Source organism: Heloderma suspectum, chromosome 5 (assembly GCF_057233095.1).
Source record: "Heloderma suspectum isolate Gila_16-S chromosome 5, 16-S_ref, whole genome shotgun sequence".
Taxonomy (NCBI): domain Eukaryota; kingdom Metazoa; phylum Chordata; class Lepidosauria; order Squamata; family Helodermatidae; genus Heloderma; species Heloderma suspectum.
In genome coordinates this window covers 23,170,345-23,182,934 of record NC_139462.1, presented here as the reverse complement: position 1 = coordinate 23,182,934, position 12,590 = coordinate 23,170,345, and the positions used below count along the sequence as shown (strand labels likewise).

Genomic DNA, 12,590 nt, shown 5'->3' with positions numbered 1-12,590 from the left:
TAGTAACCTATGGCTGCAAGAGCTGGACCATAAGGAAGGCTGAGCAAAGGAAGATAGATGCTTTTGAACTGTGGTGCTGGAAGAAAATTCTGAGAGTGCCTTGGACTGCAAGAAGATCAAACCAGTCCATACTCCAGGAAATAAAGCCAGACTTTATCACTTGAAGGAATGATATTAAAGGCAAAACTGAAGTACTTTGGCCACATCATGAGAAGACAGGATACCCTGAAGAAGATGCTGATGCTAGGGAAAGTGGAAGGCAAAAGGAAGAGGGGCCGACCAAGGGCAAGGTGGATGGATGATATTCTGGAGGTGATGGGCTCGACCCTGGGGGAGCTGGGGGTGGCGACGGCCGACAGGAAGCTCTGCCGTGGGCTGGTCCATAAAGTCACGAATAGTCGGAAGCGACTGACCGAATAAACAACAACAAAGATTCAGCGGCCAGTCTGATCAGCTTCTGGACATGAAAAGGGGAGGCACCATCTTGTCCTTTGCCTCAGGCAGCAAAATGTCTTGAGTTGGCCCTGCCCTCAAGGACCCTGCAGTGGTCAGGTGCAGAAAAGGGCAACTAAAATGATCGAGGGGCTGGAGCAACTCCACTATGAGGGAAGGTTGCAACAGCTGGGATTGTTTAGCTTGGAAAAAAGAAGTGCAAGGGGAGACATGACAGAGGTGTACAGAATTATGCATGGTGTGGAGAATGTGGATAGGGAGACATTTTTCTCCCTCTCTCATCATACTAGAACCTGGAGTCATTCCAAGAAGGTGATTGGTGGGAGATTCAGGACAGGCAAAAGGAAGGACTTCTTCACACGGCACATAGTTAAACTAGGGAATTTGCTACCACAGGATGTAGTGATGGCCACCAATTTGGATGGCTTTAAAGGGGTTACACACATTCCTGGAAGACAAGATTATCAATGGCTACTAGTCCTGATGACTACATGCTACCTCCAATATCAGAGGCAGTATGCCTGTGTACACCAGTTGCTGAGGAACTTGGGTGGGAGGGTGCTGTTGCACTCATGTCCTGCTTGTGGTTTCCTGGTCGACAGCTGGTTGGCCACCGTGTGAACAGAATACTGGACTAGTTGGACTCTTGGTCTGAGCCAGCATGGCTCTTATGTTCTTATGATCCTGCCACTGGAAATCCAGTCTGCTTCTATGTACATAACTGCATCGAAGGCTGACTGATTTGGTCACTGGAATGTGTCAAAATGTGGGAAATTGGATCTTAAATTCCACTGGCTGTTTACCTTTAATAGATTGCTGCTGGTTTAGTGATTCAATTGGCAACTCGTCACTTCCCCACGTAATCTCGTCTTCATCTCCCTGGCCCATGAAAGGTCGCTGAAGTAATCTTAAAAAGACAAACATTTCCTTAAAAGACCCCAAAGAGTTTTGAAATAAGCTGGAAGAAATCTGGCCATGATAGCACTTTCATATTATGAAACTGGCTCAATCTTTTGAGCCATAAAAGCAGTGGGTATAGGCAGATTAGGCAGTGCTGGCCTTGGGTATTTTGGCAGCTACGGTGAGTCATCATAATGACCAGGTATGCACAATCGGGGAGGGAAAATAGGCCACCGTGGCTTATTTTCCCACCCTGCAAGTGCCAGTTGTGAGCCACCTAATTTCCATAATTACCCTCGCTGGGCACGGGTTATCATGATGTCTGAACCCAGTGAGAGTAGGTGGCAGGGATGGTTTACAACCCATCCCAGAATCCATGCCTTATGGCTTATTTCCCTCCTTGATCATACGAACCTACCCAGTGTCTCACATCCTGGAGCTCTTGTGCTTTTTCAGAACTGTTTCTGAAAGGGCCTGTGATTTGCTGTGCCCCAAGACGGCATAGTTTTCCACTTCCCATTCCTATAGACCAGAGGGTGCAAACACTGCAGCACCCCAAGGCCTGAACTGTGCCCCCCGGTTGCACTGAGCCCACTGCCAAGTCCACCCCCCACCCCAAATTCCCACTGGTTGTATCAGTGCTCCCAGCTATACAAATGGCCTTTTCCATTGAGGAGTGTGATCCATATGAGGATTGTTTGGGAAGGGACTGGACACCCTTCTCTCCACCTCCTTCCCCAAAGATTCTAATACAGACTGCTCTTTTCCTCCTGCTGCTACCAGTGAGGGAAGAATGATCTATAGATCTATACGAGAATCACTGGGACGCATGTGCGTGAATGCCCCCCAACCCTGAGCCAGTATGACATGCAGCCCTCAGGGCTGAAAAGTTTGTGCACATGTTATAGACCCTCCAGCAAGCTCCCTTCTGTTGGGCTCTGTATCTTTGCTCACAGCTATAGTTGTCCTACACTCGGCCTTGGGCCCAATGGATGCTTCATCTGCCTCCAGGATTCTCTGCCTGCTCAGGGTCACTGTGTGACCACTGAGTGCTACACCCAGCATTACAAGTGCTCATGTACATTTCCATGAAAAGATCTCACCTTTCAGAAATCCTTTTATCATTACAGTGCTCTTCACAGCCATTGAGTTGGGGTGGCTAAGGGGAAAAACAGGATAAAATAGTGGAATGAATAGTTCAATGAATTATAAAATATACCAGTGGAGGTGGGTGGGGGACCTTTCATGTAAAAACAAAAATCCTCGCCTTTCCATAATACTTTACTTTTAGTGAAAGAGGACCAACAAACTAGCACTGGGCATGCTTTAACACCATTGGCTCGCTTCAGGGCCTATTTATACAAGTGAGGATATGCAGGCTTTGTTTGAAGTGATCAATGAATACCTGCCCTTGCATGACACTCTTGTAGGAAACTTTCTCACCAGGAAAGTTTGGAGGATGGGGGAGGATAATCTTGCCAGGGGTGGACAGATACACCATTCCTCCTCTTAAAAACAACAACAACCAGACAGAGAGGGAATGCAGAGCTTTCAAAGAACAGGGCAGCATCTGGTTAAGGTGGCGAGCAATTTGGTTAAAAATGCCACCATAAAACATGGACATCCCAAATAAACAAAACAAACCGCAAATAAAATACCGTAATTAAAATACGTATAAAGCTAACATAACAAGAGATTTAAAAGCAGTTAAAAATTAGAGCATTGAGAAGTTTGATACTAATCTCTTTAAAATAATAACACCATATCACCTCCACATCTGTTTTACCTCTGAAAAATCTTCAGGCAACGATGACCCATCACAATCTGTGTCTTCCGATTTCTCTTCTGAAAGTTTCCCATTTGTCTCTATAGGGGAGAGAAACACAATGCAGGAAAACACAAATACCAAGCCCAGAAGGGCTGACTGGCTTTAATTCACACATCAAATGTAAATATATGCCATTAGGAGACTATAACAGAACTCCTCAATGGTGGTTGAGATAGACTCTAGATATTGAATATCTGCCCTAAATATATCTGTGGGACCAACTTGCATACAAATTTAGGATAGAAAAGCAACTCCCAGCAGTTAAAATTCAAATACTAAAGAGCTGTTGTTGTTGTTGTTTAAATCATAAATCGTTAAAGGGTCCTTTGGAGACCAAGTAACCCAATTCTGTTGAAGAGCTCTGCTGCCAACTTTTCTACTTCTACACCTTTTATATTCTCCTATGGTTTTGATTAAGTTATCATTTTTTTGTTGCTAGCTTCCCTATGGTAAAAATTGTTTTAACTGGATTCTGTTAACTGCTTTGGAACTCTTTAGAGAGAAAGGAGGGATGCATTTTTTTTTTTTTTAATGAACAACATATGCCTGACTGCTAGATGTCTGTAGCAGGATTTCGAAGCATCTCAGCTTTGAAACTGTGTCATAAGAATTCCAAGTCTAGCTTCACACAATGATTAAGAATATAAGAATAGCCTTGCTGGAACAGACCAAGGGTCCATCTAGTCCACCATTCTGTTCACATAGTGGCCAACCAACTGTTGACCAGGAACCCACAAGCAGGGCATGATTGGATCTGGACGTAATCATACTTAAAGTAGATCTATCAAAATCGATGGGACGTAACTATCTTAAATCCTTTTGATTCCGATGGGTCTGCTCCAAGTATGACTAAGTCTGAGTCCAACTCTTCGTATTCTTTTAGCAGAGAAGTAATTACAGCTGTGAAAGGTATCTACTCAGCATGAGCCTGATCACCATGAAGCTGGTTGACACCACTGCCATACAATCCCCTTTCTTTCTCTTCCAGTCTAGTTGCAGCCACCAGATGTTAGCCTGAGCTGAACATATTACACATTGACCTGATCTGCACATAACAGCAACCCATGGATTGTTGTACACGAGCGGGAAAGGGCAGACACGCTGTCTGTAGCATGTCCACTTACTCCCCCCCCCCAAATCACAATCGGCTCCTTCACAGGATGTTGAGTGTGATGTGTGAACCTGGGATGCTGGGTTGTTTAGGGGCTAAACAACCCAGCAGTTAATCTATGGCTTGTTATTGGGCTGTTTAGCCCTCAAATAACCCAGCGGTCCGGGTTTGCTTGTCACGCTCAGCAACCTATAAAGGAGTTGATAGTAGCTTGTGGAGTAAAAGCGAAAGTGGCGGGCACATTGCAGGCAGCACATCCGTTCTCTCCTGCATGTCCCTGACAGCGCATGGATTGTTTAACCCATGTCTTTTGTTTTGAGGGCTCTCATACATTTATTCATTTCAGTGGATTAGATCCAGACTAATTCAATCATGCTTTAGTCCCACTAAAATCAGTGGGACTTAATTCAGTCACAACCAATTGTCCCATTGATTTCAATGGGACAAAAGTGTGACTAATTTTGTCTGGATTCAACCCAATATATTATACTCTTATTTCCTATTACATATCTTCAAAGGGGCTACCAACCTGGTTAAAAGCACAATAATAGACATCCCAAACAAACAAAACAAACCACTAATAAGATATTGCAATTAAAACACGTATAAAACAAACAGCGTAAGAGATTCAAAAGCAGCACTAGCAAATCACTTGAAAGATCCATTGCAGCAACCATTGAAATGCAAATGCCTGTTGAAATAGCTGAGACTTAAGGGCTTACTTAAAAAATAGAAGGAGGGAGCCAGGTGGAACTGCCCTGAAAGGACATTTCACAATGTAGGTGCCATTGCAGAAAAGCCCCTTCTCTCAGTGAAAAACGACACAGTTTTGCAAGATTCACACAAACGCTTCAAAGAGTGGAATGCTCAGTTTCCAAGAAATTCTTAAACAGAGCCTCCAGTTTTGGATCTGCAGCTATACAAGTTGAAACAAGGGTAAACAGAGTTTCACAGCTGATAGAGGTTAAGGAATGTGCAAATGTATGACTTTAAGCAATGCTGTTTATACCTGTCAGTAATTTTAGGGACAAAAGTGTTCTGTGAAGGTAATGAATATGCAAACCAAAATAGAATTAAGAAGGCTTCTGCATCACCATACTGCTGACCTCTGCTATAGCCCTCATACAAATTACTCTTGTAGAACTACATCAATTCTGGAATGGTTCCTATTAGTGCTGTGTGGCTGCGCTTTCCCTGCGTGTAGAGTTTTCTGGTGGTTTACTTGACTGTACCTGGCAGATGGTCCCCAGATGTGGCATTACTACGGTTTAACAGGTTCTGGGCTTCTTCATCTACAACATCTAAAAGGTACTGAATGACTTCATTGTGATCATCCTCATCGTAAGAATCATCATCTTGTATTTCTGTTTTAAAATAAAATAATTACACATTATTATTATTGCTGGAGAAGAGAAAATACCAAATACATACACTCAAGCATAATGGAGTTTCAAAGTGTCTACCCATACCACACACACAATTTTAAAGGTAATACTATTTTTTTAGATGACTTTTTCTTTGTATTTTAATGCTAGGTAATCCTTTGAAAACACCCACACACCACTCTTCCACCCCCACCTTCCTAGGAAGCAAATCAAAGCATGACTGTGCCATTTTATGCATGTTTATTTAGAAGGAAGCGGGTCTTACTTTTGAGAAAGGGCATTTCGGTTTGCAGTCATTTAGGGCTTTTCTACATGAAGCTTTTAACCCGCACCTTTACTGAGGCTTCTGGTTCCAAATTCTTTGCGGGATTAAAACTGGTTTTTCTTTCTTTGCCTTTCTATATGTTCCAGTACCTAGCCACTAAGTGGCGCTTTGGTGTAGTAGAATTGTGCAATTATGAGGATCTTAGGGCGCAATCTTATGGGGATAGGTGGCTGCCTCCAAACTCGGAAGCGACCGCCTATCCAATACAAGGCAGGAGAAGCACGGAGGGGATTGTTCCCTCCACACTTCTTCTGCCCTGCATTTGTGGCTAGACAGGTGATTTCGGCTGTCTAGCTGCAGGAAGGCGGAGCGGCGGAGGAAGCTGCTGCACGGCACATAGGATGTGTTGTACTGGCATTTCCATCTTCCCCGCCCCAGAACACCCCCTGGAATGCCCCGTTTTGGCCGCTCTGTGCTCCTCTTCTGAGCACGGGACTGTTCCATGCAGCCTGCAAGGCAGTGTGGATGCGGAAGGGGGTGAAGGTTGGTTCTCCAGGAAACCACATATCCTATGGCCATTTAGCTGCTGACTAGCGGCCATAGAATTGCTCCCTTATAACACCACTGAGAAATAATACAAGACTTTCTCCATTAGGAAAAAATCCACGATAATGGTTGCAAAGCGTGGGAGGGGCCTTGGAGGATGGCAATGTCGTGTAAAGGACCTGCAAACTACCATGAGTGAAGAACCATGAGCACACAATAAAAGCCTCTTGTAAAAAGGCTCATAATCCAAAATCCACGTAACAGGTTGTATCCAATATTAGCCCTACTTAGAGTAGACACAGTGAAATGAATGGGACTTAAGTTAGTCATGACTCATTCATTTGAATTAATCTCCTTTACGTAGGACTAACATTGGACACAACCCATTGGGCTGGTTTGGATGTAACACTTAGTGCTCATTTATTATTACAAGAATAATCAACGATTGTGTTCCCCCCTGGGATTGTCTGCCCCCCCCCCCCCCAGCACTCTGAGAAGGAGCGTGGAGCTTTCGGTTACATTTTCTACTAAGCGCAGCTTACTGTGTTGCCCAAAACTGTGCTGTCAAAATTAGCTACGGTTAGTGGAAACAATTCCACTTCAAACCAGTTTATGAAGCTGGTTTGTTCCAGCTAACCATAATTAAGACTAACCACAGTTTAGGGTTTGGACAACACACTGAACTGCAGGTTAATCCGAAGCAGAAGCCTCCAATTTCCTTCTTGCCGCTGTGTCGGAGGAGAGGGGAGCACGGGCCCAGGGCGAAGCGAGGCTCCATGCCATCACAGTAGACCATGGTTTAGTGTTATGTCCAAACACAGCCACAGTTGGATGGAAATGGGGTCGTGCGCGTGCGCGTGTGATATTTAGGGTAGCCAAGATCTGAAGGAGCCTCTGCAGCTATCCCTTCAGCAGCAGTTAAGTGATCATGATTACTTCCATGCAATGATGGAAAGCTTCACCTGTTGATTTCTGCTCATCAAACCTCTGTTAAAGGCACAGGAACAGGCTACCTGAATTGAATCTGATTTGATAACTGAACCTGAAGCTGCATTTTCTCACCCTCTGAGACCATGATCTCTCTTTTGCCATGCTCCCATCCCCTTCCTCTGCTGTCTCTCAAAGTATCTATACTTTGATCTATATTGATCTATATCGCAAGCTCCTTGAGAAAGGCACCTATATTCTGACGCATCATGTACATTGATGGCACTATATAAATCAATGACAGTAACAATTTTATTGTCGAATCATATAGATCAGAGGTGCAAAACCCGCAGTCCCCCAAGGCCTTAACTGTGGCTCCCATGGATGCCTGACCCCACTGCTGAATTCCCCCCTGCCGATTTCTCTCTCCCTACCTAAGAGAGCCTTATATGTATTGCTCTTTCCTGCTGCTACTAGCAGCGAGGAATGAACTATCTGTATCAGGATCACTGGGATGCATGTGTGCGCGCCCCTGAGCCAGCATCATGCAGCCCTGAGGGCCGTAAAGACTCTGCACCCCTGATATAGATCATTACAGTAAGATAGACAATACAACAAATACAGAATACATGGGCATAAAAGAATTAAATAATAGAAATAACAGCGGCAACATCCTCACTCAGTGTATTGCTCCAGGACACTCCTAAAAGCTTTAGTAAGAGAGAGGTGCCAGATTCATCATGTCTAATATATACCTGCCCAGACCCTAAGATCATCTCCAGAGGCCCTCCTCTGGGTGCACCTGCCAAATGAGGTGAGGTGGAGGGCTACTAAGGAGAGAGCCTTTTCCGTGGTGGCCCCTCAGATGTGGAATGCCCTCCACAGACTGTTTTGCCTGGCACCTACGTTGTGGTTTTTGGTGCCAGGTGAAGACCTTTTAAAAAAAATTTCCCAGGCTTTTTGGTTCTTCAGGTTTGTTTTAAATGTGTGTTGCTGTGTTTTTAGATATTTTCCTGTGGATGATTTTTATTCTGTTTTAAGCTTTTAAAGGTTTTATATTGTGTTTTGTTATATTGTTATATTTTATGGTTTTAAGTTTTGTGAACTGCCCAGACAGCTTCAGTTATTGGGTAGTATAGAAATGCAAACAACAACAACAACAATGACTTGTCCCGCTCACGTATCCTTACCTGAGTTGTTATTGTAGCTGGAAAAATCAGAGGCCTGACTAGTAGCATCACTTGGGGCCATCTCTTTAGATACGGCGACATGTGCTGGCTCTTTTGGCTGGTGGTGGTTGTTCATTTCACCATTCATCTAACAAAATCAAGAAGTTTGAATCAGTTCTCTGTTTAAGCATGGTTTGCAATGTGGGTTTGACTGTTTGGGCCCCAGGATACAAGAAGGGCTGTAGCTCACGAGTGGAGCACATGTTTTATATGCAAAGGATCTCAGGTTTAATCCATGGACTCTCCAGGCAGGGCTGGGAAAGACGCTGCTCTGAAACCCTAGAGAGCTTCTGCCAGTCAGTAAAGCCAGGACGGAGCTAAATGGACCAGTGGTCAATCTATGCATAAAGCAGCTTCCTATGTTCCTAAGAGATACAGTTCAGGCATACCACCAAAGCATGGCTTGGCATTACATGCGTAAGCTTGGGGCTCATATGCTCCCTCCTGCCCTTTCCTCTCCCTCCTCTTATCAAATGCTCTTGATTCCCACCCTGATTTCCAGTTTAGCAGTAAGCCATAGTTTGTCCTTATGGTTTGATGTTACATATGAAGCTGCAATCTATGGTTTGTGCAAGCCACAAACCCTCCTCAGGTGTTCTGTTTTAATGTAGAGTCAACTCACACGCCCCCTTCATGGATCACTGCCTTGTTGTGGCGAAGGGGCTTGCGTAACTCAGTGAAGCCATAAGCTATGCTGTGCAGGGCCACCCAAGACGGACAGGTCATGGTGGAGAGTTATGACAAAATGTGGTCCACTGGAGAAGGAAATGGCAACCCACTCCAGTATCCTTGCCAAGAAAACCCCATGAGACGTATCACAAGGCTAAAAGAGATGACGCCGGAAGATGAGTCCCTCAGGTCGGAAGGTGTCCAATATACTACTGGGGAAGAACAGAGGGTATTTCCAAGTAGCGCCAGAAAGAGTGAAGCGGCTGGGCCAAAGCTGAAAGGACACTCAGCTGTGGATGTGTCTGGTGGTGGAAAGAAAATCCGATGCTGTAAAGAACAATATTATTTAGGAACCTGGAATGTAAGGTCAATGAATCAAGGAAAGCTGGAGGTGGTCAAACATGAGATGGCAAGACTGAACATCGACATCTTGGGAATCAGCGAACTAAAATGGACAAGTGTGGGTGAATTTAATTCAGGTGACCATTATATCTACTACTGTGGGCAAGAATCCCTTAGAAGAAATGGAGTAGCACTCATAGTCAACAAAAGGGTGGGAAAAGCAGTCCTGGAGTACAATCTCAAAAACAATAGAATGATCTCAGTATGAATCCAAGGCAAACCATTCAACATCACAGTAATTCAAGTCTATGGCCCAACCACTGAGGCCGAAGAAGCTGAGGTTGATCGGTTCTATGAAGACCTACAACACCTTCTAGAACTAACACCAAAAAAAGATGTCCTCTTCATCATAGGGGATTGGAATGCTAAAGTAGGAAGTCAAGAAATCACCGGGATAACAGACAAGCATGGCCTTAGTGTACAAAATAAAGCAGGACAAAGGCTAATAGAGTTTTGCCAAGAGAACACGCTGATCATACCAAACACTCTTTTCCAACAGCACAAGAGGCGACTCTACACATGGACATCACCAGATGGTCAATATCGAAATCAGATTGATTATGTACTTTGCAGCCAAAGATGGAGAAGTTCTATACAGTCAGTCAAAACAAGACCTGGAGCTGACTGTGGCTCAGATCATGAGGTGCTTCTTGCAAAATTTCGGCTGAAATTGAAGAACGTAGGGAAAACCACTAAACCATTCAGGTATGACCTAAATCATATCCCTTATGGATATACAGTGGAGGTGAGGAATAGATTTCAGGGATTAGACCTGATAGACAGAGTGCCTGAGGAACTATGGACGGAGGTCCGTAACATTGTTCAGGAGGCAGCAACTCAATCCATCCCAAAGAAAAAGAAATGCAAGAAAGCCAAGTGGCTGTCTGATGAGGCTTTACAAGTAGCTCACGAAAGAAGGGAAACGAAAAGCAAGGGAGAAAGGGGAAGATATATCCAACTGAATGCCGAGTTCCAGAGAATAGCAAGGAGAGACAAGAAGGCCTTCTTAAATGAACAATGCAAAGAAATCGAGGAAAACAACAGAATGGGAAAGACGAGAGATCTTTTCAAGAAAATCGGAGATCTCAAGAGAACGTTTTATGCAAAGATGGGCATGATAAAGGACAAAGAAGGCAAGGACCTAACAGAAGCAGATGAGATTAAGAAGAGGTGGAAAGAATACACAGAAGAACTATACAGGAAAGATCTGAATGTCCCTGATAGCCGTGATAGTGCAGTCACTGAACTTGAGCCGGACATCCTAGAGAGCGAAGTCAAGTGGGCCTTAGGAAGCATTAGTAACAACAAAGCTAGCGGAGATGACAGTCTTCCAGCTGAGCTATTTAAAATCCTAAAAGATGATGCTGTTAAAGTGCTGCACTCAATATGCCAACAAATTTGGAACACTCAACAGTGGCTGCAAGACTGGAAAAGGTCAGTTTACATTCCAATTGCAAAGAAGGGCAATGCCAAAGAGTGTTCGAACTACCGTACAATTGCACTGATTTCACATGCCAGCAAGGTGATGCTCAAAATCCTACAACCTAGGCTTCAGCAGCATGTGAACCGAGAACTACTGGAAGTACAAGCTGGGTTTCGAAGAGGCAGAAGAACTAGAGATCAAATCGCCAACATTCGCTGGATCATGGAGAAAGCATGAGAATTCCAGAAAAACATCTATTTCTGCTTCATTGACTACACTAAAGCCTTTGATTGTGTGGATCACAACAAACTGTGGCAAATTCTTAAAGAGATGGGAGTACCAGACCACCTTACCTGTCTCCTGAGAAACCTGTACGAGGGACAAGAAGCAACAGTAAGAACCGGACATGGAACAACCGATTGGTTCAAAATTGGGAAAGGAGTACGACAAGGCTGCATATTGTTGCCCTGCTTATTTAATTTATATGCAGATTACATCATGAGAAACGCTGGGTTGGATGAATCACAGGTTAATTAAGATTGCTGGGAGAATTATCAACAACCTCAGATACGCAGATGATACCACCCTAATGGCAGAAAGCGAAGAGGCTCTAAAGAGCCTCTTGTTGAGGGTGAAAGTGGAGAGTGCAAAAGCCAGCTTGAAACGCAACATTAAAAAAACTAAGATCATGGCATGTGGCCCCATCACTTTCTGGCATATAGAAGGGGAAGAAATGGAAGCAGTGACAGATTTTATTTTCTTGGGCTCCAAGATCACCACAGACGGTGACTGTAGCCATGCAATTAAAAGACGCTTGCTCCTTGGGAGGAAAGCTATGGCAAACCTAGACAGCATAGTAAGAAGCAGAGACATCACCTTGCCGACAAAGGTTCGTATAATCAGAGCTATGGTTTTCCCAGTAGCAACGTATGGCTGTGAGAGCTGGACTATAAGGAAGGCTGAGCGCCGAAGAATTGATGCCTTTGAACTGTGGTGCTGGAGAAGACTCTGACGAGTCTCCTGGAATGCAAGGAGGTCAAATCATCCATCCTAAAGGAAATCAACCCTGACTGCTCATTGGAAGGACAGATACTGAAGGTGAAGCTGAAATATTTTGGCCACCTAATGTGAAGAGAAAACTCCCTGGAAAAGACCCTGATGCTGGGAAAGACTGAAGGCAATAGAGAAGGGGACAGCAGAGGATGAGATGGCTAGATAGCATCACCGATGCAATGAATATGAATTTGAGCACACTCCAGGAGAGAGGAGGACAGGAAGGCCTGGCGTGCTATGGTCCATGGGGTCACGAAGAGTCGGACACGACTTAACGACTGAACAACAACAACAACTCACACGCAGGGGAAGTGCGCTAAACCCATCTCCTCCATCAGTGCTTCTACTGCCTTCTATATGTGGAGTCCGACTTTCTAAAGGAGAGAGCCTCCTCTATCT

General features: G+C 44.4%; 1 protein-coding gene across 1 annotated transcript in view; it reads right to left on the bottom strand.

Annotated features, from left to right (window-relative positions):
* Window positions 1-12,590, bottom strand: part of PTPN13 (protein tyrosine phosphatase non-receptor type 13) — a 215,123-nt gene that overhangs the window by 18,585 nt on the left and 183,948 nt on the right. The window contains exons 37-41 of the mRNA XM_084855555.1: window positions 8,606-8,732; window positions 5,525-5,656; window positions 3,140-3,219; window positions 2,457-2,512; window positions 1,257-1,360 (exon numbers count right to left, since the gene is read on the bottom strand). Of these exons, the coding sequence (XP_084711681.1) occupies window positions 1,257-1,360; window positions 2,457-2,512; window positions 3,140-3,219; window positions 5,525-5,656; window positions 8,606-8,732 (499 nt within the window). The remainder of the gene's footprint in view (window positions 1-1,256; window positions 1,361-2,456; window positions 2,513-3,139; window positions 3,220-5,524; window positions 5,657-8,605; window positions 8,733-12,590) is intronic.